This window comes from Sus scrofa, chromosome 2 (genome assembly GCF_054392235.1).
Source record: "Sus scrofa isolate SSC_HxYL_T2T_F1_AM1 chromosome 2, Sscrofa_HxYL_maternal_Yorkshire_Landrace_v2.0, whole genome shotgun sequence".
NCBI lineage: Eukaryota > Metazoa > Chordata > Mammalia > Artiodactyla > Suidae > Sus > Sus scrofa.
In genome coordinates this window covers 12,634,899-12,662,824 of record NC_139384.1, presented here as the reverse complement: position 1 = coordinate 12,662,824, position 27,926 = coordinate 12,634,899, and the positions used below count along the sequence as shown (strand labels likewise).

At 40.0% G+C, this 27,926-nt stretch overlaps 2 protein-coding genes across 5 annotated transcripts in view; both read left to right on the top strand.

Moving 5' to 3' along the window:
• The window catches only part of ZFP91 (ZFP91 zinc finger protein, atypical E3 ubiquitin ligase), a 34,873-nt gene extending 15,259 nt beyond the window's left edge, over window positions 1–19,614 (top strand). The window contains exons 3-11 of one of the 4 annotated variants that reach the window (XM_021083008.2): window positions 7,125–7,334; window positions 7,589–7,625; window positions 8,288–8,389; window positions 9,206–9,340; window positions 10,508–10,558; window positions 10,991–11,069; window positions 12,191–12,305; window positions 15,060–15,159; window positions 15,727–19,614. In XM_021083008.2, the coding sequence (XP_020938667.1) occupies window positions 7,125–7,334; window positions 7,589–7,625; window positions 8,288–8,389; window positions 9,206–9,340; window positions 10,508–10,558; window positions 10,991–11,069; window positions 12,191–12,305; window positions 15,060–15,159; window positions 15,727–16,237 (1,340 nt within the window). In that variant the 3' untranslated portion in view covers window positions 16,238–19,614. Of the gene's footprint in view, window positions 1–7,124; window positions 7,335–7,588; window positions 7,626–8,284; window positions 8,390–9,205; window positions 9,341–10,507; window positions 10,559–10,990; window positions 11,070–12,190; window positions 12,306–15,059; window positions 15,160–15,726 lie in introns of all 4 variants that reach the window. The other 3 variants (XM_021083007.2, XM_085011087.1, XM_085011086.1) reach the window with 3 other exon arrangements.
• A 1,645-nt stretch (window positions 19,615–21,259) lies between these two features.
• Window positions 21,260–23,588, top strand: CNTF (ciliary neurotrophic factor). The gene is given in 2 exon segments (NM_001444856.1): window positions 21,260–21,459; window positions 22,722–23,588. Coding segments are annotated over 2 exon segments (603 nt in total). The 5' UTR covers window positions 21,260–21,345; the 3' UTR covers window positions 23,211–23,588.
• Window positions 23,589–27,926: the final 4,338 nt, after the last annotated feature.

Below are 27,926 nucleotides of genomic sequence, written 5' to 3'. Positions count from 1 at the left end.
AACCATCACCCAGTTCAAGAATCAGAACATGGTCAGTCACCTTAGGTTTGGTGTAACCACCTTAGATTAGGTTAAATTAGGTTAAATGTAACCACCATTGTGACTTTGAACAGCACAAATTAGTTTTGCCAGTTTTTGAATTTTATAAAGTGGAATAATGCATTTTATGTACTCTTGTGTAGAGCTTCTTTTGCTCACCATTATGTGACATTTCCTCTATGTTGTATTTGTTACAGATTATTTTTTATTGCTGTATAGTGTTCCATTACGGGACTAAATCACAATTTACCCATTTTACTATTGATGGGCATTTGGGTAGTTTTTCGTTATTAGGCTTTATGACTAGTGCTACAATGTATATTAATACAGTTTTATTGAGGCATAATTTACATACCTTAAAATTCACCCATTTTTATGTGTGTAGTTCTGTCTATATAGCTTTGCCCCCCCCCCCTTTCTTTTTTTGGTCTTTTTAGGGCCAAACTCGCAGCATCTGGAGGTTCCTGGGCCACTACACCACAGCCACAGCCGTGCCAGGTCTGAGCTGCATCCACAGGCTGCAGTGCAGGATATGCAATGCCATGTCCTTGAATCCACTGAGCAAGGCCAGGGATCAAAAACACATCCTCATGGATAATAATTGGGTTCTTAACCCACTGAGCCACAATGGGAATTCTCTTTTCTGACATTTTATATATGGACTTGTACATAAAATATGTATGTGTGGGGGGGTTAGTGGCTTTTTTCACTTGGCAAAAAGTCTTTGAGGTTAATCCATGTTGTAGTATGTATAAATAATTCTATTTTGTTACATAGTATTCCTTTGTGTTTAAATACTCCATTTGATCTATCCATCAGTTGATCCACTTTTTAGCCACTGTGAATGATGATACTGGGAATGTTCTAAATATGCAGTTTTAGATTAAAAATTCATTTTCTTGAAATAATCCTACTTGGGGTCTTTTAGGTCAGTATCTTACATGAAGGAGTTTCTCTCTAGGCACTTGAACCTAAGACTGGGTGGAAGCGAACCAAATGTGAATCAGGCTCTTGGATTGGCACTTTCCCGTTCCTCTTTTATGTGATTAGGTGTGGTAGAGCAGAAAGAATATAGACTTTGGACTTAGATATACCTGGGTTCAAATCGCAGCTCCATGATTTGATACGTGAGCTTGGGGAAACTCAGTTACCCGCTTTTCACGTCTATCAAGATAATAATTACTTGGCAGGATTATGAGGACTAATTTTAGAAAAAGGAAAAAAATGTTAACCACTGAACAAGTATTTAAGGTTTGTTAGTTTCCCAGAAGAAATGTAAATATTTAAATAAACAGAGATGAGAAAACCTTACTCTAGTTTTCTTCCTAGACTGTCAACCAGCCACTTGCTGTTCGCTCAAAATTAATGTTAGTTTTATAATCTTGAATAAGTCGTATACTATCTCTAAGTCTCCATTAGAAAAATGAGGCAGTCTGAGGGCAGATCATATTTTATCAGGATGAAATGGCTATCACCTTTTGGAGTTTGATGAGTTGTTTTGAAAGGATTGTGTTGCTCTGGGACTGAGTTATGTTTCATCTTTTGGTACCCGGAGGAACTGGGAGAAACATTCCTGCCAGTAGTACCGCTGTCTTTTTGTCTCAATTCATAGCATCAGCCGCTCTTCGTTTGTCCATTTTTCCTCTTTCCAGAATGCAGTTGTATTCACTTGTGCCTGCAGTGGCTTGCCTGTTGTCTTTCTTCACCCAGGCTCTTGTGGCTCTTTTCTTTCTTATTACTTATATGTCAGGGAGCTTCCTCAAAGTCAGCTGTTTTGAGAAACAACAAGAAATTGTCTTTGCCACGCAGACAAGACTTGTTTCTTTCTGTCTGGTCATGATTACTCTAATGTGTGGGTTATCCTTCTGTTTGTTGTCAGTTTCTACTCTGGGAACCTGACAGTGCTTTTTTTTTTTTTTTCTTCTTTCCTTTGCATTTTTTTTTTAAGGTGAAATTCATGTAACAAAAATAATGATTTTGTGTATTTATTTACTTATTGGCCGCACCTGTGCCATTTGGAAGTTCCCAGGCCAGGGATCAAACTTGAGCCACTGCAGTGACCTCACTGGATACTTAAGCCACCGCACCGCAAGAGAACTCCTAATTTAACCATTTTAAAGCATACAATTCATTGACATTTAGTACACTTAAAATGTTGTGCAACTATTACCTCTATCCCCACCCAGGAAGACTCCTTACCCATTAAAGGTAGTTATTTCTCATTCCCCATCTTTCTAGCCTCTAACAAACATGAATTTGCTTTACCTTAATTACCTTAAAACAACATTAATATGAATTTACCCGTATTCTGAATGTTTCATGTAAATGGAATTATACAGTATGTGATTTTTATGTCTGTTTTCTATTGTAGCGTATTTTCAAGGTTCCATCTATGTTGCAGCATGTACATATTGCTAATTCATTCCTCTTATGAGTAGTACTCCATTGTATGGATATACTGCATTTTATTTATCCACTCAATATTTGAGAGATATTGCAGTTTCCACATTTGTGGATTGTACTGCTATGAATATCCATATACAAGTATTTGTTTGGATACCAGTTTTTAGCACTGGAGGTATATTCCCCTGGAGTGGAATTGCTGGGTTGTATGGTAGGTAATTCTATATTTATGTTTTTGAGGAGCAGCCAACTGTATTTTCCACAGTAGCTGCACCATTCTACCTTCCCACCAGCAGTGTACCAGAGTTCGAATTTCTCCACATCCTAACACTTGTTATTTCTCATTTTAAGAATTGCTGTTACAGCTATTCTAGCACGTATGAAGTGGTAATCTCATTGTGGTCTTATTTGCATTATGCTCATGACTTATTTTGAGCATCTTTTTGTGTGATTTTTGGCCATGCATATATTTTTGTTAGGGAAATACTGTTTTTTGCCCATTTTTCAGTTTGGTGGTTCGTCTTTTGTTGTTAAATTGAGAGAGAGGGTTTTTTTGTTTGTTTGTTTTACATTCTGGATATTGGACTCTAATTTATTAGATATATAACCTGCAAATATCCCATTTTGTAGATTTTCTTCACTTGTAAGAGTTATTTAATGTTAGCTCTTGCATTTAGGTCTTTGATGCATTTTTAGTTAACTTTTGTATATAGTATAAGGGAAGGGTCCAGCTTCATTCTTTGCATGTGAATATCCAGTTGTTCCAGCACCACTTGTTGAAGAGTCTGTTCTTTCCAAATTATAATCTTTGCAACCTTGTTGAAAATTATTTGACCATAATGAATGGGTTTATATGTGGACTCTCAGTACAGTTCCATTGGTCTGTTGTCCATCCTTATGCCAGTCCTACGCTATAGTACTGTTTGATTACTGTAGCTTTGTAGTAAGTTTTGAGATTAGACAGAGTCCTCCAATTTACTTTTAAGATTGTTTTGGCTGATCTAGGGCCTTTGCATTTTCATATAAATTTTAGGATCACATTGTCGATTTCTATAAAAACAGAAGCTGAGATTTTGATAGGGATTATATTCAATCTGTAGATATATTTGGGGAGTATTGCCAGTGTAGTAGTACTTATATATTCCTTTTAATTTAGTTGTGAATGGAATCATTTTTTTAATTCCTTTTTGGATTGGTCATTGCTCATATAGTTAAAACAACTCAATTTTGTGTGTTGATCTTGTATCCGGCAACTTGGCTAAATCTGTGTGTTTTTTAATAGTTTTTTTTTTTTCAGATTCTTTAGCAATAAGGTTATTTCATTTGCAAATAAAGTTAGTTTTACTTCCTCTGTTCCTATTTGTGTGCTTTTTTTTTCTTTTGTCAGTTGCTCTGCCTAGAACTTCCAGTACAAAGTTAAATAGAAGTGTAGGAAAGGAATCCTTATCTTGTCTCTGATCTTAAGGAGATAATTTTTTCTTTCTTTTGCTACTTTGAGTGTGTTAGCTCTGGGGTTTTGATAAATGCTCTTTGTCAGGTTGAGGAAGTTCCATTCTATTCCTAGTTTATTGTGTGTTCTTATCAATTGAGATGATCTTGAAGAGTTTTTTCCCCTTCATTCTATTACTATACCAATTGATTTTTGTCTGTTAAACCACCCTCATAATCCTGGGATGCATTCTACTTGGTCATAGATTTTTTTTTTTTTTTTGGTCATTTTAGGGCCATACCCGCAGCATATGAAGTTCCCAGGCCAGGGGTCAAATTGGAGCTGTAGCCACCTCAAGGCAACGCCTGATCCTTAATCCACTGAGCAAGGCCAGGGATTGAACCTGCATTCTCATGGATATTAGTCAGGTTTGTTAACCACTGAGCCTCGACGGGAACTCCTTGGTCACAGTTTTAATGTTCTATTTAGTCTTAATATGCTACTGGATTTGGTTTGCAGGAATATTGGTCCATGGTTTCTTGTGATGTCTTTATCTGGCTTTGGTATCACAATAATGCTTGCCTTATAGAATGAGTTGAGAAGTGGTCCCTCTTCCTGGAGGGCCTTTTTTCATTGAGAAGTTTTTGATTACTAATTCACTGTCTTCAGTTGTTCTATGTGTGTTCAGGTTTTGGGATAATTTGAGCTTCTTTTCAAAGAACTAACTTGGTTTCATTGATTTTCCTCTACTGATTCTTCTGTTTTTCTTGTTTATCTCTGCTCTATTTTTTATTTCCTTTGTTCTGCTAGCTTTGAGTTTGGTTTGCTCCTCCTTTTTCTTTAAGTTTAAAGTTACGTTATTGATTAGACCTTTCTTTTCTTTTTTCTTTTGTCCTTTTTGGGCTGCACCTGCAGCATGTGGAGATTCCCAGGCTAGGGATCAAATCGGAGCTGTAGCTGCTGGCCTAATAAGCCACAGCCACAGCAAAGTTAGATCCAAGCCACATCTGCAACCTACACCACAGCTGAAAGCAACACCTGATCCTTAACCCACTGATCAGGGATCAAGCCTGTGTCCTCATGGATACTAGTCAGATTCATTTCCACTGAGCCACAACTGGAACTCCAAACCTTTTTTTCTATTTTAATATAGCTATTTACATCTGTAAATTTTCCCCGAACACTGCTTTTGCTACAAGTCTGTATTTTATGATAAATATGGTTTAATTTTCATTTATCTTTAAGTATTTTTAATTTCTCTTGTGATTTTTTTTTCTTTAATAATTCTCTGGTTGGAGTACCCATTTTGACTAAGTGGATTAAGAACTCAGCATAGGGAGTTCCTGTCGTGGCGCAGTGGTTAACAAATCCAACTAGGAACCATGAGGTTGCAGGTTCGGTCCCTGCCTTTGGTCAGTGGGCTAAGGATCTGGCGTTGCCGTGAGCTGTGGTGTAGGTCGCAGACGAAGCTCGTATCCGATGTTGCTGTGGCTCTGGCGTAGGCCGGTGGCTATAGTTCCAATTGGATCCCTAGCCTGGGAACCTCCATATGCCGAGGGAGCAGCTCAAGAAGAGGCAAAAAGACAAAAAAAAGAACTCAGCATAGTGTCCGTGAGGATATGGGTTCAATCCCTGGCATCTGCTCAATGGTTAAGTATCCAATGTTGCTGTGGCTGTGATACAGGCCGGCAGCTGAAGCTCCAATTCAACTCCTAGGCCAGGAACTTCCACGGGTGCTGCCCTAAAAAGAAAAAAAAAAAAAAAAAAATTTCCCCTGGTTGTTTAAGAGTATGTTGTTTAACTTAACATGTTTTTGTGAGTTTTCTAGTCTAGTTTTCTTCCTGATACCCACTTCTAGTTTCATTCCATTGTGACCAGAGAATGTTTGTATGATCTCAATCTTTTTAAAGTTTCTCGAGTGGCCTGACATAGTCTACTCTGGAGAATCTTCTCTGTGTACTTTAGAAGATTGTGTATTCAGTTGTTTTTTGTTTTTTTTTTTTGTTTTTTTTGAATTGTTCTTTATTTATCTGTTAGGTTTAATTTTTTTATAGTATTGCTTAGGTCCTCTATTTCCTGACTGAATTTCAGAGTGATCATTTTATTCATTACTGAAAATAAGGTTCACAACTGATTTTAGTAATACCTATTCCTTCAGTTCTGTCATTTTTGTCTCATATATTGGGTATGTATAGGTTTATAATTCTTATATCTTCTTGATTGATTGACCAATTTATCACTATACAGTGTCCTTCTTTGTCTCTTGTTTTGTTTTGTTTCTTGCTTTTTAGCACCGCACCTGCAGCATATGGAAGTTCCCAGGCTAGGGGTTGAATCAGAGCTACACCTCAACCCACTGAGCAAGGCCAGGGATTGAACCTGCATCCTCATGGATACTGGTCGGGTTCTTAACTCGCCACAGCAGGAACTCCTGTTAATATGTTTTTGAAAAACGTATGTTTTCATTGAGTTGCCGCTTTTCTATTGGGCTGTTAGACTTTGCTTATAGTGGAATTTGCCATGCAGAAAACTTTATGTATTGGTCTTAAGGCCTGAAATTCTGCTATTCTTAGGAAGGACTTTTCCATTCTGAGATTATTAAAAGACTCTTCCATAGTCAGAATAGGCCCACTTTTAATATACTGAATAAAATTATTGAGTAGAATCAAGAGAAGACATTGCAATTACGGGATTCCTCTTTAGTACTTGCTGCGTTGTTTGATCATTAAATCATCTGGACCTATGAGTCTTTTTCATGCCTCTGCAGATCTGATCATCTTTTTGGGACCACTCACACAATTTAGTTTCTTCTATCTTAGATTTAAAGGTTAAAATAGGAGTTCCCTGGTAGTTTCGCAAGTTGAGGATATGGTGGTGTTACTGCTCTGGAAGTAGCAGTGGGTGGCCTGAGAATTTCTGCATGCCACAGCTGCAGCCAAAAATAACCACATGTATATATATACAGAGAGAGAGAACAAAAGGTTACATCTTAGGTATATTTCTCTTAGCATTTCATCTTTTAGTAGATAAATCCATGTGAAATTACTATTTTGCAACGTGACAGTTTTTTCTTTAGAGCGATGGTAGGAAGGATAAGTTTTATCAAATTTTCCTCTCATTGTTTCTGTTATATCAGTAAAATTTTGAGGCTTTTTTTTTAATTTATCGTCTTTTCATTGACTATATTGCAGATACACGGAGATAGTTATTGGCTAACCATAAACTTTAAAGAACGGTGTATGTTTTCATCTAGATCCCAAGGAAGAAAAAGAGGAAGACGATTCTGCCCTCCCTCAGGAAGCTTCCATTGCTGCAACTCGGCCTAGTCGGGGCTGGCGCAGTAGTAGCAGGACATCTGTCTCTCGGCATCGTGACACAGAGAACACCCGAAGCTCTAGGTCCAAGACTGGCTCATTGCAGCTCATCTGCAAGTCAGAACCAAACACAGATCAGCTTGATTATGGTACAGTGCAAATAGAGTATGGTTATTTAATAACCAGTTGTGTGTTTATTTTAAATGTAATGATGAACATTTTCAGCTTAACTTTCAGGGGAGGTGTGGTGTGGTGTAGCAAGGGTTCCTACTTGACATTTTGTAGCTAATTCTCCTTTTGTATAATTACTCCAGGCAGTAATTTGGTTTGAGTCTCTTGGCTAGAAAGAGAAAATAACTATACCTACATAGATTAAAGTTTTCTTTGGACTTTGTTTTTCTAGATGTTGCAGAAGAACATCAGTCTCCAGGTGGCATTAGGTAAGAAACTTTTCCATGTTTCATATTTAAACCTTTGGGGATGTAGAACATAATCACATCAGATGACTCTGGAGTTGTTTTCTACTTGACATAATTGAGTCGCATGTTTTTTAACTCTTTAATTTTACTGAGCCATCATTGGCTTGCCCTTTTTTTTTTTTTTTTTTTTTTTTTTGTCTTTTTGCCTTTTCTAGGGCCGCTTCTGCGGCATATGGAGGTTCCCAGGCTAGGGGTTGAATCAGAGCTGTAGCCACCAGCCTACGCCAGAGCCACAGCAACGTGGGATCCAAGCCGCATCTGCAACCTATAGCACAGCTCATGGCTATGCCAGATCGTTAACTCACTGAGCAAGGCCAGGGATCAAACCTGCAACCTCATTGTTCCTAGTCAGATTCGTTAACCACTGCGCCACAACAGGAACTCCTGCCTTGCCTTTTTTTTAATGCAGTGATAGCATATCTAGGATATATGTAGTTTTAGTTCCAGTTATTATTCTTCAGGATGAGACAGCTAGATGGCAGTACAACTAGACCATAAGACTGAAATCCTGGATAACTTATTGTGAATCTTTGGCTATCTCTAAACAAATTACCAAGTAAAATCCAGTCAGACGTAATTCTTATAACTTGACTTTCTAATTTCTATTTTCTTCTTTTTAGCAGTGATGAGGAAGAAGAGGAGGAAGAAGAGATGCTGATCAGTGAAGAAGAAATACCTTTCAAAGATGATCCAAGAGATGAGACCTACAAACCCCACTTAGAAAGGCAAGTCTAAGATTCATTGGTGAAATACAAGTTAGGAAAGCATTGTCGCATGCTTTTATTTCATCTTGTTGCCAAACTAATAGATATGGATTTAATTTTAAATGAGTAATTAATTACGCACTTGTTTTAAAAACCTAAATCTTATTACTCCCTCATGCAGCCCTCTCTTCCATTCATAGAACTTTGTTTTGATCATATACAAATTATTATGATGTTTTTATCTTAAGATGTCATCATGAATTCCCTGAATACTAAGTTTTTTTTTTGGTTTTTCTTTTTTTTTTGTCTTTTTGCCATTTCTTGGGCCGCTCTCGCGGCATATGGAGGTTCCCAGGCTAGGGGTCCAATTGGAGCTGTAGCCACCGGCCTACGCCAGAGCCACAGCAACGCGGGATCTGAGCCGCGTCTGCAACCTACACCACAGCTCACAGCAACACCGGATCCTTAACCCACTGAGCAAGGCCAGGGATCGAACCCGCAACCTCATGGTTCCTAGTCGGATTTGTTAACCACTGCGCCACGACGGGAACTCCTAAATTTTTCTTTACAACTATAGTGAGATTTGATTTGAAGGCATTGTTAGCTTGGGGGAGGTCATCTCATAGTCTTTAACATATATATAAATATATACATACATATAGAAAATATGATTACTGTGCATATGAAGAATGGTTGGCTGGAAACCACATTTCATAGGCTGAGGATCATGTTTTTGCAATAAATCAATGATAACTCCAGGCTTCACTCTGTTTTCACAATTGTCCTTGAAAAGATTCTTTGCTAGATAACCGTGTTGAAATATATTTGTATTTTCAGGGAAACTCCAAAGCCACGGAGAAAATCAGGGAAGGTGAAAGAAGAAAAAGAGAAGAAAGAAATAAAAGTGGAAGTCGAGGTAGAGGTCAAAGAAGAAGAGAATGAAATTAGGGAAGATGAGGAACCTCCTAGGAAGTGAGTAGGCAATTACAGATTTTTAAACCACTAGTGGGAAAAAGGGTTGGAGTGAGAGGAAAGATGTTGACAGATACATATTATTGTCTCTATTGGCTGACAATCTCATTGGAGAGACTCTTCTCAGAAACTTCGGAAGTTTTGAAGTTCCCCTGTTGAGGGGGAACTCATCGGATTAAGGATCCATTGTCACTGCAGCAGCTACAGTCACTGCTGTGGCAGGGGTTCGATCCCTGGCCCTAAAACTTCCGCTTGCTTCAGGTGTGCCTCCCCCCGCCCCCACACCCAAAAGAAAGCTCGAGAAATTTAATTCAAAGCATTACTTAAAGTCATTCAATTGAGCGGGTAGGACAGTAGCTGTAAGGATGCAGAAGGAATAGAGGGGATGGAGGTAGGAGGAAAAAGTATGGCAAAATACGGATCCTCAAAAGAAGAGCAAATAAAGCAAATGGTATAATAACCTTGATCAGGTAAAAACTTTCTGTCTAGCAGTTATTTCCTATTGCCGAAATAGATTTTTTAAGTGTATAAGCTTTTGTCTCTGTTGTAACGGAGAGTATAGTTTATAGTCTTAGGATTTCTAGATAATTGATTCTTTCATTCCATTTTTTAAAAATTGATTACATTTAAATGGTAGACTTTTCACTGAAACGGTTCTTCAAGTAGGAACCTTGAGGGTTTTTTTTTTTTTTTTTTTTTTTTTTTTTTTAAAGGGCCACACCTGTGGCATACGGAAGTTCCCCAGGCTAGTAGTCTAATCTGAGCTGTAGCTACCAGCCTACGCCACAGCCACAGCAACGCAGGATCCAGGCTGCATCTGGGACCTACACCACAGCTCACAGCAACGCCAGATCCTTAACCTACTGCTGCTGAGCCATGATGGGAACTCCTAGAACCTTGGAGTTTATCCAGCTCTTCCATAGTAATGTGTAGTTTATGAAAGATATGTATTTAATATGTGGTGCAGACTTATTTGAAGTGAAATTACTTCGGAGTGGTGAAATCTTTGGTTTGTCAGATATGTCTTTGAGTTTATGTATCCTGGGTTATTCTTTGTGTCTGCCACCTGCTCTTTGGTTTTGAGTGTATGTCCTCAGCTATCCTTTACATTATAAGCTTCAATCTGGAATATATGTTTCAATCAGTTACTCTGTTCTTTAATTATAGGAGAGGAAGAAGACGAAAAGATGACAAAAGTCCACGATTACCCAAAAGGAGGTGAGTAATTTGTACATCTGTTGTGTTGGGCCTTCTCTCTGGTGGTAGACACTTAACACTTGCATGTTCCGCAGTCATAATTATCCTGCAGGAATGGCTAGTTAAAAATTTCACAAAAACAACTTTCCTAACATCCTTGACGCAAAGTTACTATTTTAAAATTTCCATTTCAGGATCTTAAAGTTTTTAAAAATGTTAACACTTCTCTGCCTTTTGGGAGGTTGCTAGTTTATTTTGTGCTCTTTTTTGAAAACTCTAAATATTTGGCAGTTTCTGGTTACTTCTAACATAATTTCCGTGCAAGCTATAGACAAGAGACTTTGATTCTCCATATTATAAAATAGCTATTCCCTGTTGTGCAGTTTGAGTTAAAGGCCACTGTGCAGACTACCTCTTTTCTGTTGCTAACTTTCTCCTACATATTGATAATAGAAAAAAGCCTCCAATCCAGTATGTCCGTTGTGAAATGGAAGGATGTGGAACTGTTCTTGCTCACCCTCGCTATTTGCAGGTCAGTGAAGTTGGTAAATAAGGCAGCCTTTCAGGTTGTGTTCCATTACTAGTTCTCATACTTCATGAGACTTCACAGTCTGTGATCATGTGTAGGCTTTATCATTAATTTATCATGTCAAGGAGTTCCCGTCGTGGCTCAGCAGAAATGAATCTGACTACCATCCGAGAAGACACTGGTTTGATCCCTGACCTCACTCAGTGGGTTAAGGATCTGGCGTTGCTTTGAGCTGTGGTGTATAGGTCACAGATGCGGCTCCGATCCTGCGTTGCTGTGGCTGTGGTGTAGGCCAGCAGCTGCAGCTCCAATTCAACCCCTAGCCCGGGAACCTCCAGATGCTGTGGGTGCAGCCCTAAAAAGACAAAAGAATGATAATAATAAATTAGTGTATAATGTTAAGGAAGATCTTTTTTTAAAGTTATTTCAGTTGTGTCTTTGTTAGTTTTTGTGTTTTTTTTATTTATTTTTCAAGTGACTAAGAACTTGAGCTTAAATATTTCCTTGGACTCTTGGGAGCATTCCAGTGTTTCTCATTATGGTGTAAATACTCTGATAGAAAAGATGATTGTGTAACAACACACCAGGACACAGTTGAACAGATTTTATTTTAAGGTGTATTTTTAAAGAATAAAACTAGCAACTGAAACCTGTGACTTCTCAAGTACTGTATAGAATAAATTTTAAATGTTTTTAGTTTAAGTGAGTAGATTTTTCTTAAGTGAGCAAAGATGCAACTTGTATTTAGGTCTGGCAGAAAACATGAAGTTGAAATACTAATCATTAGAGCTTAAGAAGTGCTTGTTTGATCTTTAGCAGCAAGTATAATTTTTACTAAGGCCTTTTTGATTCTGCTTCTATTATCATAATAGCTACCATTCTTTTGTCATAATGAGAACTGGAGTTTACATCTTCTGAGGTCACACCGCTAATGAATGGCAGAGCCAGATTGGAATCCAGGTCTATCTGTTTCTTAAAGCCTGTATTCTTAGCCATTTACTGTGCTGCTCCCTGTTCATATACAGAGTGGTTTTCCTTCGTTACTTTTGACTTAGCAAAGGAATAAGCTAAGCTTTCTAGAAGGCTTATTTTTTATCCCACTTCACTTCCTCTTACTGTTGTAGCACCACATTAAATATCAGCATTTGCTGAAGAAGAAATACGTATGTCCCCATCCCTCCTGTGGGAGACTCTTCAGGCTCCAGAAGCAACTTCTACGACATGCCAAACATCACACAGGTGACTTTCTGAAGTAAAATGTTTATCAGGTTGCTCAAAGTATTGTTTGGTTAGAGTAGCCTTTTTTTTTTTTTTTTTTAAGGGCCCCCCACCTGTGGCATATGGAAGTTTCCAGGTTAGGAGTCTGATCGGAGCTGCAGATGCCAGCCTACACCACAGCCACAGCAATGCAGGATCCCAGTCACATCTGTGACCTACACCACAGCTTGTGGCAACATTGGATCCTTAACCCACCGAGCTACAATGGGAACTCCTAGTAGCCTTGTTTCACAGCTAAAAAGCCAGAGGCTAAGAAGCATTAGGTAATTTGGCTCTGGTCACACAGATAGGTCTTAGCAGCACCAGGGTTTTCTAATTCTGCTTCAGGTAGATAGATACAGTAATATCTACCTGGACTGAAGAGTGTGTAGAGAAAGCCTAATGGTAAGGAGGCTTGCGTATAGTTAGTGTTAACTACTAAAAAGCTCCTGGAACTTCTGCTGCTGTTGAAATCATAAAGACTAGCTATTAAATTCACATGTAACCCGCTGTAGGAGCTATTGACTCAAAAAGAAAAACTGAATGTCTTTATAATACCTATTATAGAATAGATTCCAACATCATTCATTTGTAGCCACTTGACAGTCTCAGTGCAGTGCAGGTAATAGGAACAAATTGGGCTGGGTATTAGAAGTAATTGAGTACATGCAAGACACTTGATTATTTACTATATGTTTTCTTCTTAATAATCCTTAGAGGGTAAAACCAGGAGTTTCAGTTGTAGAGATTTCAAAGCTCCTGCACAAGGTCATATTGATATATTGATATATTTATACACCCTTTTCATCATTTACTACATATGTGACTTAGAAAAGTTACTTCATTTCTTTTCTTCTCACTTTTCCTTATTTGTAAAATAAGGCTAATGGTGATACCAGTAACACTGAATTATTATAAGGATAAAATGAGATAACATAGAAAGTACAGCACAAGGGCAGGCACCTGGTAGACTCCCATAGCACCAGAATTTATACTCAGTCTTAATCACTCCAGAGACTCCACTGCAGTCTGCATTTTACTGTATTTCTTCAGAGAGAATGCTGTCTTCACTGTTCTCTGATAGCAGCTGCCATTTCTCCATTCCTTCTCCCTGTTACTCTGCTTTATCCTGTAGAAAAGGAATTTCTGACAACCAATTTAGCTAAATAACACAAGCCTACTATGACAAACAGTGTTTTAGAAATTCAGTCCTTTCCTAGAGTTCCTGCTGTGATGCAGCAGGATCCAGTGTTAGCTCTGTTGTATCTCTGTCACTGTGGAGGTGCAGGCTTGATCCCTGGCCTGGCACAGTGGGTTAAAGATCCAGCATTGCTTGTGGTATAGGGCATAGCTGCAGCTGGGATTCAGTCCCTGGCCCAGGAACTTCATATGCCATGGGTGCAGCCAAAAAAGAAAAAAATTGAGAAGAAAAAAAAAAAATTCAGTCCATTCCAAACGTTTCTATTTGGGTAATACAATTTTATGATGTCAGAGTTAGAGGGTTTTCCTTTTCTGCATTCATGTAGACAGGCTCCCTTTGAAAATATAATGTGTATGTTTAAGTAAATAGATGCCCCGCCTGAGTTTGTCATGCTACCATGGAGCTCAAAAAGTGGACAAGACCCAGGAGGTGCTAAAAATTGTTCCTGAGTTAGAAGTGTACATTTTTAGATCCTGCTCCGCATCATGTAGAACATAGACCAGCAAGCATTGGGCATCACTTGAACTCCTCTTAGAGAAGCTCAGGCCCTGCCTTAGACCTGCCAAGTCAGCATCTACATCTAGTAAGACCCCCAGGTGACGCCTCAGTGCATTCAGGATTGAGGAGAAGGTGGTTCTTCTCCCACACTTGGTTTTAGAACTGTTTAGGATGGAGTATAATAGGATTAAATTGGATATTGTTTGCCTTTTAACTTATCCTTGTATTTTCACTGTGACTGTTTCTAATCATTTTAAGTCGAAAGGCATAGACAATGTATATTGGCCATTTATTCAACAAATATATTTTCAGCCTCTGTTTGTCTATTTTCTCCCCAACCAGTCAATAAAGTAATAAGGTACAATGCTCCTTTGCCCCATAGATTCCATATCCAAATTCATCAAAATTCCTGTGAAATTTGGGGCACTGTGAAATGATAGGGAAGTGGTTGAATGGTGTAAAAGATGTGGGGTAAGAGAATAAGGCAAAGAAATATAGGTACTGTTACATATATTTGATGGCAGTAACTTCAGTTTTTAAGAGTTTAAATTGTTCATCTTGGGTACATTGTTTTAAACTTGAAACAGAAGATATGAGTAACAACACTTCAGATGTGGATCACTGTTTTATTTAGGAAATGCCACATTCTTTTGTTGTTACTGGTGGAGGTGGTGGTTGAATGCCAAATGCCAAATGCATTCAGCTTTCACAGTCTATGAAGAAGATGTTTTAAAATCTATGGAAAATTAGTTGTTTACTTGGATTATTGGTAAAATTGAGATTGGGATTCCAGGTCTCATATTTCTTCTAGCTGTGTTTTTTGTCTTTTGTTGTTGTTCTTATGCGACTGAATGAATGGACTTCAACAGATGAAAACAGTATTACTCACTTTAAAGATTTGTTTATCCAAAGTACTTATATGTTAAAAACAGTATTGCTCTTTCTCTGAATTTACGTGCCTAATTATCTGCTTACTTGTTGTAAGCAAGGAGAAAAATATTTAAGAGGGGCACTAACCGCATTGTCTTTCTTCTCAGATCAGAGAGATTATATCTGTGAATACTGCGCCCGAGCCTTCAAGAGTTCCCACAACCTGGCAGTGCACCGGATGATTCACACTGGCGAGAAGCCACTGCAGTGAGTACTTCCTTCCTGGCCAGCAGCTGGGTGGAGAGGTGCATGCACCCCAGTTGAGGACCAGCCCCTTTATAGCATTCCATTTGCCACTGCTATTTATTTTTACCAAATTAATTGATTTTGCCATTGATTGAGGAAGCTGTCAGTGACCTTTTTCTTCTGTTTCCTTTTTCAAACAGACAGAAGGAGAAAAAATCAGATTAGTTTTCTATCAGCTTTTCCTAATCTTTCTCAAGACGTACATGTTAGTATGTATGTGACCTCTAAATTCTAAATTCTCAACCTGACCCTAACATGGACGTTCCCAGGCCAGGGGTCGAATCTGAGCCGCATCTGCCTGCATACACCACAGCCACAGCAATGCCAGATTAGAGCCATGTCTATGACCTACACCACAGCTCACAGCAATGCCAGATCCTTAAGCCGCTGAGTGGGGCCAGGGACTGCCCATGTTCTCATGGACACTAGTTGGGTTTGTTACCGCTGAGCCACAACTGGGGTGAGGAACTCCAAGAGGTCTCTGTATGTCTCTTTTTGACCAGCCATCTCCTTTTCCACTCTCCTTAGATGTGAGATCTGTGGATTTACTTGTCGGCAGAAGGCATCCCTTAATTGGCACATGAAGAAGCATGATGCAGACTCCTTCTACCAGTTTTCTTGCAATATCTGTGGCAAAAAATTTGAGAAGAAGGACAGCGTAGTGGCTCACAAAGCAAAAAGCCACCCTGAGGTGCTGATTGCCGAAGCTCTGGCTGCCAATGCAGGCGCCCTCATCACCAGCACAGATATCTTGGGCACTAATCCCGAGTCCCTGACACAACCTGCAGACGGTCAGGGTCTTCCTCTTCTTCCTGAGCCCTTGGGAAACTCCACCTCTGGAGAGTGCCTCCTGCTGGAAGCTGAAGGGATGTCAAAGTCCTACTGTAGTGGGACGGAGCGGGTGAGCCTGATGGCTGATGGGAAGCTCTTTGTGGGAAGCGGCAGCAGTGGGGGCACTGAAGGGCTGGTCATGAACTCGGATATACTCGGTGCTACCACAGAGGTTCTGATTGAAGATTCAGACTCTACTGGACCTTAGTGGAAGGGAAGACTTTGGGCACTGGGACAGCTAAGACTTTGTATTTAAAAGTTAAAAAGGACAAAAAAAATTTAAAGCATTTAAAATCTAGTAAAATAACTGAAGGGCCTGCTCTTTCAATTGTGGATCACAGCACACACACACACACACACACACACACACACACACACCCATACACATATCCCCTCTACTCCCTCTATTGTCCCCTTCATAAAACTGATGTTGCCTTTATCAGAAAGCTAGAAGAAGAAGAAGCAACAGCAGCTCTTAATGTAAGAGTTATTCTTGTACTCAGTTCCAGCCAGGCAGACTTCTGCTCATCAACAGATCCCCTGTTCAACCTCTAACTCTGATGTGCTCTGGATCAGCTTCTAACTCTTAATAGTATATTAATATCCTCTAAACCCCTCCTCCTTTACTGCTGCCCTGTGGTTCTGGCTTCTACCCCTGCGGCACATTTATCTTCAAAAAGTATCATATAATTCTAATCTCTTGAGGCTGGCAGCTTGACTTGGCACTTTAGGGCCCCTTAGAGTGAGCTGTTAAAACAGCACACATCTCTCCTCCCCTTTTCCTCCATTCCCCTGGGATTAGGAAAGGGCAGATACATGGGGACCTCCCTCCCCCTCTAACCTTCATCACCTTCCTCAGTCCCCTTCCCCACAGCTCCATAAGGTTCTCAATGGTGCTCACTTGCTTGGAAGCAGGCTCCCAACAGGCTGGGGAGCTGCCTTCTACATGGTCTCTGACCATAAGACAGCTCTCTGCATCAGTGAGATGGTGAGAAAGTCCCAGACTAATGGCAGAAATTTGCACTTTGAACATGTATGTTTTTGTGTTGTGGAACCTGAGAGTCCTTATTTATTAATGGAAAGTCTGATTTTTTTTTTTTTTTTTTTTTGGTCTTTGTTGCTATATTTGGGGGGCTGGGAGAGATTAGATTATTCTGACACGGGGTCCTTTGCATAAGAGGTACTTAATAGAAGGCAAGATATAAAGTTGAAGAAGCTCAGCCAGCCTCTAAAATCATAGCTCTCCAGTGGCCTTTGAAGAACGCTGGTCCTCAGCACTAACAAAATCACTACAGTAGCCGAGTGCTTTTTCAGAAACCTCTTTAGGGAAGAATGTTAGGTTTGTGGTAATTAGTGCTCTTTGAGTTTTTAGAGCATTGGGATTTAGGAATTTTGAGGGAATCAGGAAGGTTGTTCAGGGTCTGAATTACAGATAAAAGATTTTCTCTTGTGAATTCATTTTCTTTTTTGTCCCCAGCATTACTTTATACATAGATTCCCTATTAGCCCAGCTCTGGCCCCTTGCTCTGCTTTTGCTTTTGCTTTGCTTTTTATCATTGGTTCATTCCAGCTCCCGATTAGTGAAGGACACTGCCATCAGTGAAGGAATGGTCTGAGTCATACAGTTTTAAGTCAAAGAAGATTGCTGTTTTGTTTCCCTTTTAATAATACTTCAGAAGAAGAAAGATTTCAACAAAGTGAATAATCTGTATAATACTTTGGCTTTCCCTGAAATTCTGGGAATTAGCACTTCCCGAGATAGGAATTTTCATTCGGTGGATGACTTAACTACTGTCCATGGGAAAGACAGTATTTTTGTACAGCTTAACTCCCAGAAAACTAAAAAAAAATTGTTTTGGCTCATTTTTAGAGAATTAGAAGTGCAGTTTCTATCCTATGTACTCAGAAGCTAGAATTAAAGACTTGCCCTATTCATTGTTTGTCAGAAATGTATGATGGCTGTTGGAAAGAATGAAGTTTTGTTGAGAACAAAATAAGGAAGAGCTTGTTTTTTCACAAACACTAAAACTACAAAGTTTATCAATTTTCTCTTTGATTTTTTTTTCCCCCCACAGAAGAAGGGTAACAAAATGTCATCTCTGAAAGAGGCTCACTTTACACCCACTAATGTCAGTGATTGGGATGCCAGAGAATAGGGAGGGAAACACCTACAGTGAACAGTCTTAAATGCACTATTGTTTCTTCTCAGTGTTGCAGATTTTTCCATCCTTCCAGGGTGGGGGTAGAAAATGGAATAAAGATAGAAGGGATATAGACTATGCTTTCCTGCCCACAGTAAGGATTTGAAGTTGACATTGGTATGTTGAGTGGATTTGAAAATATTTTCAGATTGATTGGATGGGTGTGTAGCAGAGCTGTTCCACTCCCGTAGCTGGACGTCCTTTTTGTACTGTTTCGCCAGCTAGCATCTATATCCTACACTTACTTACCTCATGACCTGCCGCATTTATCTTGTCCTTTGTCTCCATAAATTACATTCGCAGTGATTAGTCATCAGGTATTTTAGCCACCTACACAAAAGCAAACTGCATTTAAAAAAAAAGAAAACTTCGCGAGATTGAGGAACAACAGTATGTTCTTCCCTCTATTGCATTCCTCCTACCAAAAGCAACTGTTTAGTTCTAAAAATTGGAAACTTTCTCTTTTTTAGTCCTCTTCACAGCTGTGGTTTGCTTGCAGTTTGCTTCAGTAAATTATTGTAGCAGTTTGCAATAAATTTTAAGGTATTTTTCATGGATTTGGTTTCCCTTTGAGAAAGGGATGCTAGCAAAGTAGAATTGCTTTAAGTAAACTGCCTCTACTAGATTCTCATCCTCGCTTTTCCTTTCTGCTTCTCATGCTGTTTACTTCATTGTCCTTCTTAAGGAACTCTTTTAATCTTAAAATCCTGCATTTCCTACTCTTAGTCAAATTCTATTGCCTTTTTAATAACTCTTCCCACTGCATATTCTCCATCTTGAATTGGCAATTCTAAATTCTGAAAAATATACTTGATACAGGTATTACTTCTGCAAGATGTGCTTCCCTCCTTGTTTGTTGTTCCCCAGGGTTATTTTGCGTAATTGAGACTTAATATACTTCAAAGTTTAGATAAACACTGGCAAGGATTACTGGGAGTCAAAAGATAGACACAGTAATGTACGGAAAAGCATCCACATAGAGCACTTGAACCTCCTTCGTACATATTTGGAGAAAGAAATATAAAGAGTGTACTAAACCTAACTAAGGTTGTTAGAGTCTGGCTGTTTGAAGTACCATTTTTCCCTCCTTCTGTCTTTTTCCCACTTTCTTCCAATGTACTCAAGAAAATTGAAAAAGTGTAATGAATCAATTTAAAATATTTTATTTCCTAAAAACCTTTTTTGCCTGTCGTAATATGCAGGACCCTTCTCCTTTAACGGGAGAGACAGGTAGTTACCTGAATCTAGGTTGAAAAGGTTATGTAAAAAGAAATTATAATAAAAGGGATACTCTGCTTTTCAAATCCTTGTTTTCTCTTAATCTAGGTAAGGCATATCCAAAATAAATATGTAAAGAAGAAAAATAAAAGTTGTCTTCATGGAAGCAGGTGGTATTCCTTGGTTGTACTGAGTTACAGTTATCCCGAGGTGAAGTGGTTGGTGCTGCTAAATGTGAAAACCAAGTGCCCTCAGCAGGTTTTTATGTGGCAGAGTCTCTTTACTCTTATGAGAATCAGATGGTTTACTTTTGACTCCGTTTAGTTCTTGGTTTCCTGTGCTGAGATGCCGTATGATTCTGTGATCCTTTGGCACACTTGGAAGTCCTTTCCATGTCTTGCCAGTCTAGGAGAGGAGCCCTGTCTTAATCTAGTTAAGAGAAGGTTACAGAAGCTCTGAGGTTAATTTCATGCTGATAATGACAACCCTGACAGCACTTATAATTTCCAGTGCTTCTTCACAAAACTCCATGTCTGTATGAGTACAAAGTTTAAAAAAGAAAAAAAAAAAAAAAAGACTGCTTTCTTAAAATGCCTACTGTGACAGCCACTCAGGCCTCCTTCTTTTCTCCTTTGTCCCTCGATTATTGTTGATGTATGGGATTTTTGCCCCTGAGAAGGCATGTCTTTGAATTTGGAGGTCATGTCCATGATATGGATTAATGAAAGCTATAATTCATTTGGGGATGAAACTTGTCCTCTTACCCAATTGGCATCATCCTGTAACCTACTGAGTTAAATGCAATGGAACAACAGCTCTCCAAGCACTTTTAAACTCTGCCTTCATTTGAAAGTTCAGTGTATTATTTTGTTAAGAAGCAGTGTGGTATGGCTGGGTAAAGAAGAAAAAAGGAAAGCATGTTGTCACTTGAGTGAGACTGCCTTAGAAATGTTACCAAGTCAGGGTTGGGTGTTTCCTGTCCTTCGGAAGAGAACAGGCATAAACAGCACCTTCCTCATGCTGTAGCTACAAGGAAAGTACCATGACTGGGATTAGAGATGCTTCCTTAGCTGATTTTTAATCAAGTGTAAATTTAAATACATAGCAAAGGATGGGAGTGAAATGATGTGGTATTTTTACAGGTTCTATTTCATGTAAACTTTGTATCTTGAATGAAATATGAACTACCTAAAGAATGAAATTGGAAATTCAGTGGGAGAAACAGTTGTAGAATCAAAGACCTATATTTAAATTTTGAACCTAAGTTACTGGATTTTGTGCACATTAATTTCTTTAAGCTTCCATTTCTTCTTATGTAAAACTGAGGAAACTCTTGTAGAATTATTCTAAAGATCAAATAAAGACTTTAAAACAGTTAGCAGTGTCTGGCCTAGGGTAGATGCTTAATGAATGACAGCCGTTATCAATAAGAATAATTTAATATTAGGGAGTACTTTACCACACCAAAGAAGAAAGAAAAGGATATGGGGAGCACAGTGAAGGTGGTAATAAAATGAACAGATTAAATGTGTATATAAAATAGATTACATTAGGCAAGGGTGTCATGGGATTAGTGTGACAGTGACCTTGTTGCTAAGAGCAAAAGCAAAACAATGACTTAAAAACAAGTACACTAGGCACTGAGTGGAGGAGAGAGATGGAGGCAGACGCTACAGGAAAAAAGCTGATTAAAAAGGGGCCTTTGATTCCACAGGCACAAAAATCCACAGCCAGGAATTTGCTGCCACCTCTGAGTCAGGCAGGGGGTGGGGGTGCACAATTCCATTAGTAGAGAAATGCCCAGTGGATTTAGTCTGAGAGTCACATTGCTTATTTGGACCAGTATAGACAGAAACAAACCCAGCTCACTTGTTTCCTGGGACAGTTGAGTTAGGGGATGGCTTTTGCAGAGCATTCACCGCTGACCCCTCACCGCCGGGACCTCTGTAGCCGCTCTATCTGGCTAGCAAGGAAGATTCGTTCAGACCTGACTGCTCTTATGGAAGCTTATGTAAGTTGCCTGTTTTCCTGTTGTCTCTTTTCACCTCACTTCTTCTGATCCAGCCCCTTACCATCATGCTTCAGGCCGTTACCAGCTATGCAAGACCTAACCATACAGTCATTTGTATATTGGGCACCTATCATTTGACATGGCCCCTTCCCTTGAGGAAACTCATGAGACCTTATTTTCTTTCTGTAGGCTATCTAGGAGACATGTTCCTTGAATAAGAAAATACGGGCTTCTAGATAGAATTGGTTATATATCTTGGAGGCTGTTCTTAATATGATTACCTTATATGATTACCTTAATATGATTACCTACGAGTCCTAGTTCTACCAGAATACATTAACCATATTTGGGATCTTCGTGTACATTGTTGTGATTTTTTGAGCTGGTAAATGAAAAGCAGAGTGAGGTTTATAGGATTGAGAGAACAGTATAAACCCAACGAGTTTCTCCTATATGGTATAAGCATCTGTGTATGAATTACAATCAAAAGTGTTCCCTGTGTCTAAATAGAAAGGTTACCTACACTGCCAAAAAGAAAAAGAAAAAAGCCATAGAAGAATCACTGGGGACTTGAGGAAGTGTCAGATTCAGATAGGTTTTCTGATAGAAGAATATTCCCAACAGTCTTTACCTAAGGCCTGTCATGGAAACACTCCAGGCTCCTGTAGAGAGTTCTGATTTAGGTTCTTTATGAACTAATTTATCTTCATATAGCCCTACTAGTCAGAAATCACACTCTTCAAAATACCAATTTTTAAAAATAATTTCCATTGAATTCTCCAATAAAGGATTGTCCTTACCATTGAAAGTGGGCAATGGAGCAGAGAAAAATTGGAAAAATTCTATGATGGCTATATTCTAGGGCTTCCCAGGTGTAGGGCTTCCCAGTGTCTTCAGGGGTATTTAAAATGTGTAGACTCCAGTATCATTATACTATTCCAGTTTCCAGGAGGGTGTTTCAAATAGGAAGGAAAGATTATTCTAGGCCAGTCAGTGGTTTTCAAGTGAAAGCTCTAGATCCCTCCCGAGAAAAATGAAGAGTAGTCAAAGCGGTACATATAATTTCAGGGAAGATGGGGGTCTTCCTAGGTCAGTCATGGATCCCAAGTGAAGTAAGAATTCCTGTTCTAGACTTTCTATTTTCTTTGCAATTTGGATCCTTGACCAGGGAAGCGAATAAGATTGTATATGAGATTTAGAGGTTCAGTGAGAATGGTGGCATGAATACAGAAGATGTGGTGTTTTTCTGTATCCTTGGCCAGGTGAAGCATCAAGGTCTGAACGAGAACATCAACCTGGACTCTGTGGATGGTGTGCCAATGGCAAGCACTGATCGATGGAGTGAGCTGACGGAGGCAGAGCGACTCCAAGAGAACCTCCGAGCTTACCGTACCTTCCACATTATGTTGGCCAGGCTGTTAGAAGACCAGCGGGAACATTTTACTCCAGCTGAAGATGACTTTCATCAAGCAATACACACCATTGTCCTCCAAGTCGCTGCCTTTGCTTACCAGCTGGAAGAATTAATGGTGCTCCTGGAGCACAAGGTCCCCCCCAGTGAGGCTGATGGTACGCCCCTCAGCGTTGGAGGTGGTGGTCTCTTTGAGAAGAAGCTGTGGGGCCTGAAGGTGCTGCAAGAGCTTTCACAGTGGACAGTGAGGTCCATCCGTGACCTTCGAGTCATCTCCTCTCATCAGGCTGGGGTCCCAGCACACGGGAGCCATCATGTCGCTAAGGACAAGAAAATGTAGCAGTTACCTCCCTTCTTTCTTAGTTGCCTTCTATTCTAATGGAATAGACAGTTCTCTGAGGCCTCACTTCCCATTCTTATTTTTGAAAAAAAGACTGCAAGCATTTTTGTAACTAGGGTTGGAGACATGGACAAATGGGCATGCAGGTTTAGTGTGAGAGTGTGTGTGCGTTGGGGCCATGAGAGAGTGAGGGCAGGGACGCCCCCACAGTGCACTAACCTCTCCCTACCCACTAAATACCCTTTACAGACATTTAACAGCCGCACAGGATAAATATATTTTTAACTCTAGTTCTGGATGACTCGTCTGAGAAGACTTAAATAGTGAATTAAAAATCACAGAGTCTAGCCAGTTCAAACCCTTGGACAATAAAAATAGTAACTAAACATTTATTGAGTATCTACTATATTGAAGCACTATGCCAGGGGCTTTCTGTACATGTATCATGATTTTCATAACAGCCCTACTGAGGGAGGTGGTGGTATTTCCATTTGGCAGATGAGAAAGGCTCACAGAAGTGTGTAACTTGTTCAAGGTTACCCACCCAGCAAATGGCATGCTGAGTTTGAGACAGCTCTTTCTCACTCCAAAGCCAATGTGCCTTCACTTTAAAGGCCTGATTAGGAACCTCTATCACTGCACCCCTTTGCTAGAGAAGGTTAGAAACTATATCCATGTAATCGATCTCCAGGATTCAAAAACCAACCCCCAGCTCTGTCCTGATAGTGTCAAGGGCAGTAATTGTCCCAGTACCTAGCAAGGAAAAGCGCAGTGGAGCTCTTAAGATCAGTTCACCACACTTTTGAACTTGTGCAGTAATACAGAGTGCCTTCAAGTATCCACTGATGTTCTCGAGTTTGGGTTTGGGCCCAGGTTTACGCCAGGTTCCCTCACGTTGTCAACCAGCAATGCAGTGACACAGGCCCTGTAACCCTAACTCAGGCATTCGTGGACAGTGGGTGGAATACTGCTCAGGCAGGAAAGTCACAGACCTTCGCCACACATTCTCTGGGCTTCGTCATGAGGAGAGGGTGAGGCCCACTCTGTTCCCAGTGGGAATGTCAGTGATTCTGAAACGATAGACAGCAAAGGTCGTCTTCGGTCAGGCCTGTGAACTAGTGGTGCAGCGGGAATCCAGAAGTTCTCAGGTGTTATCATTTATTACACACAATTCAAACTCAAGATCTTGGATTGGGGACCCAAGTCAATTTAGTTGACGTGGTTGAGACTTCCATATTCTTCAAAGAAGCCTGAGTCCGAGCGGGACAGCTGCCAGAGGTCATGTCCTTTCCCACGTGGATTTATGTCCTAAACTCCATGAGGTTTGTGCTGTGAGGGCCCCTCCGGGTGAGGCGCTGCAGCATACAAGGGAAGGAGGGCTCTGCTCTCCAGTATGCATCTGTGAGATCACTACCAGGCTGCACTTGTGAGGCGGGTTTAAGCAGTACAGAATTACAGGGAAATCAGTGAGCGCCAGAAATGGCCGCCTAGAGGAGGGAGGAGTTTGGTTATGCCTCTGGCATTGGCTGAGTACCAAATAGAAAAATCGTGAGGGGAGAACTAGGGAAGAGTTGCCTGGTTAGAGGAAAATGAGGGGATAATAAATGTTTCCATTCAGCTACCACTAGAGGTTAATTGTTTCTTTTCATCTGTAGTTTTGTTGCAGGTAGGGAATTTTGCAGTGACCGCATAGAGGCTTATTGCATTCAAGCTGTTGTCCCTTGTTTAAAGTGTTTCTTCTGTTTAAGAGCAGTATTTTGATAGATAGAATGAATACTTGCTTATTGGAGTTCCCTAGAGGCCTAGTAGTTGAAGGATCCAACGTTGTCACTGCTGTGGCACAGGTTCAATCCTTGGCCTGGAAACTTCCACATGCCACGGGGCTGAAACAAACAAACAAACAAACAAAAAACAACAAAACAACAACAATAAAAAAACTGGCTTGTTTATGTGCACTTAGATTTATCTGTATAGTATTTGAGACCCTTTCTGTTTAATGAAGGAAGGCGTGATGAAAATTTTTTAATGGGAAAGTTCCCATTGTGGCTGCAAGTTAAGAATCCGACATAGTGTCCATGAGGATGTGGGTTTAATCCCTGGCCTCACTCAGTGGGTCAAGGATCCAGCATTGTTGCAAGCTTTGGTGTAAGCAGCAGATGCAGCTCAGGTCTGGCATTGCTGTGGCTGTGGCGTAGGCCTTCCGCTGCAGATCCGATTTGACCGCCTACCCCAGAGACTTCCATACTGCCACAAGTGTGGCTGTAAAAAACGAAAACAAAAACAAACAAAAAAACTTGCAGCGTGCCTCAAGAGAAATGTGGGCATACTTCTTGGAAAAAGATAAAGGGGAAATGAGCCCTTAGCCATAAGAGCAAATGACAAGAATGTGGATCTGCATGTATAGACGTTGCATCATCCTTATCTGAGACGGATGAAACAGTGAGGGACTGACAATGGGCCATTTGGTGTGCATCTTAAGCGACAGATAAGGAAATGCCAACGTGTGGAGGTATGTATTTTACAGATGCACAACCCGAAGGAGTTTGGATTTCAGATTTTAGTCCCCTTGTTTCTTAGATCTATATATGATAGGCTCTCTGGGAGTCATACTGTTTTATTTATATTTATACACTACACCTATATATAGCTTATATATAATGTACAGAACTCAATATATTAGTAAGGCCTTAAAAAGCATAAACTTAGTTCCCAGCTCCTAACTTCTTTTGTAAAGAGGATTTCTTCCATCCCACTGCCTCCAGAAAAGTCTTCTCCGTGGGGAGAGATTCAGTTTTCCTGAATCTGTCAAGGAATTGCATGTATGAGAGTTGATAAATTCTTCATGCGTTGGTTTTAAGAGGGTAATTTGGAAAACACCTGCCAACTAGCGCAGACTCAGAGTCTAAGCTTGGAGTAAAACTGGCTTTAAGATAATCAGGTTTGAAGGAAGTGAGAGTTTTAATAAAAATGGAAAGTGTAAGGTCATAGCCCTGGAATTGCTGTTATTTCAGGCTGTTGTGGACTAAAGCCCAATGGATGACTCACTGTTGTGACCACTGGTCAAACAGGGAGAGGACAAGATGAGCAAATATTTTAGGGAGACATATCTGGAACGTTGTTTTTGTTGATGAATCCTCGGTGCCTCCTGATGTAACTGAGCACCTTCTCCTTCTATTGAGGGAAACACAACTGCAAGAAGCAGAGAACCCTCCAGCAGAGTGAGAAAGGGATTGGTGAAGAGGAAAAGGAAAAAAAATGTTTGGATGTCACTTCAATTGATTTATCTGTGTGTGTGTGTGTGCTCTTTGATGAAATATGTGTAGGGTGTGAGATAAGAAAATCCACATGCCTGTAATTCTTATTTTGATGGGTCTGTGTGTGCTCACGTGTGACTAATAGTGTTTAGGCCAGGGCATTTGAAAACAATGGCTTGACAAAAAGAAAAGAAAAGAAAAGAAAAGAATGTCTTGGCCTCCTGCCTCATCCTACCTCAGCTTCAAGCATCAGACCCTAAGAATGAACCCTCCAAATGCTGGTCCATTCAAAAGTGAAAGTGATAAAAAAATTTCATCATTTTATCCAAAAGCTTCTATGTAGCGCTCCAGGGCCTACAGATAAAGACAGGAATACTATAATTTGACCTTTTGATGAAATATGTGTAGGGTGTGAGATAAGAAAATCCACATGCCTGTAATTCTTATTTTGATGGGTCTGTTTTTGTCAGATAGATGTAAGGATGAAAGAAGAAGAGATTCAGTAATAGCTAACAAAGATTTTGCCTCATCAAGGCCACGGGTTGCTTCTTTTATTTCTGTATCTGGATGAACAAGGGGAATTTCAAGTGATTTCAACATTGGGTGAAATGTAATCCCGCAGCCGGGGCCAGGCTCGCTCAAGCGTGCGAGGTAAATCTCCCTGCTGCCAGGCCACTGGGCCAAACTCCTAAGGCCAGGCAGCCTGGAGGGGGTAGCTTTCCCCCGCATTTATCAGCTAACCTCTATATTCAAGATTTCCTTATATCTGGTTTAATTTCAAGTATTTGAAACAGAAGAATACCTTACTAGCTTTATTTCTAGTCAGTTTGAAGGTAGAAACTGAGTTGAGGAAAATGCACAGGGAAAAATATTAAAAAATGCTAAGAGATGGTTTTTCATCCACATGTTCAAAGGAGTAGGAAAGGCAATACTACAGACACCTCTCCACTATTGCAGGTCATTTACTCCTCTGAGATACAATCTTTCATTAACAAGTGAAATGAGAAGGAGGGTTAACTTGTCCGAGTTCCCTCCTCTAGCACATGACAGGTTTGGAGAGTTCTGGCTCCAGCGCTTACCCCAGTACACCCAGCTGCCATGGGACACCCAGCAATCAAGATCACCTTGGAATGAAACCCATTCTCCAGCTCCATAATTCACTTTCCTTGGATAAAGCCTCTTAAGACTGGTACAAAATCTCTCTCTCTCTCTGAGAAACCTTATAAAGTTCCCAAACTTTGGGCCAAGTCCCTTATGAAATGCAAATACCTAATGACAGGTTGTTGTATGATTTAGACAGATTTGAGCATCCAAAAGGGTAAATGACATACAAACATCAAGTGTACTTAATGCCTCAAATAGTTGGGCTTCATGTCAGACTTTTGACTGAGGAGAGAGCAAAGTTTCTCAGAGAGATACCAGTTGCTTTCCAGGCTCCCTCTGATCACAACCTAGACCTCCC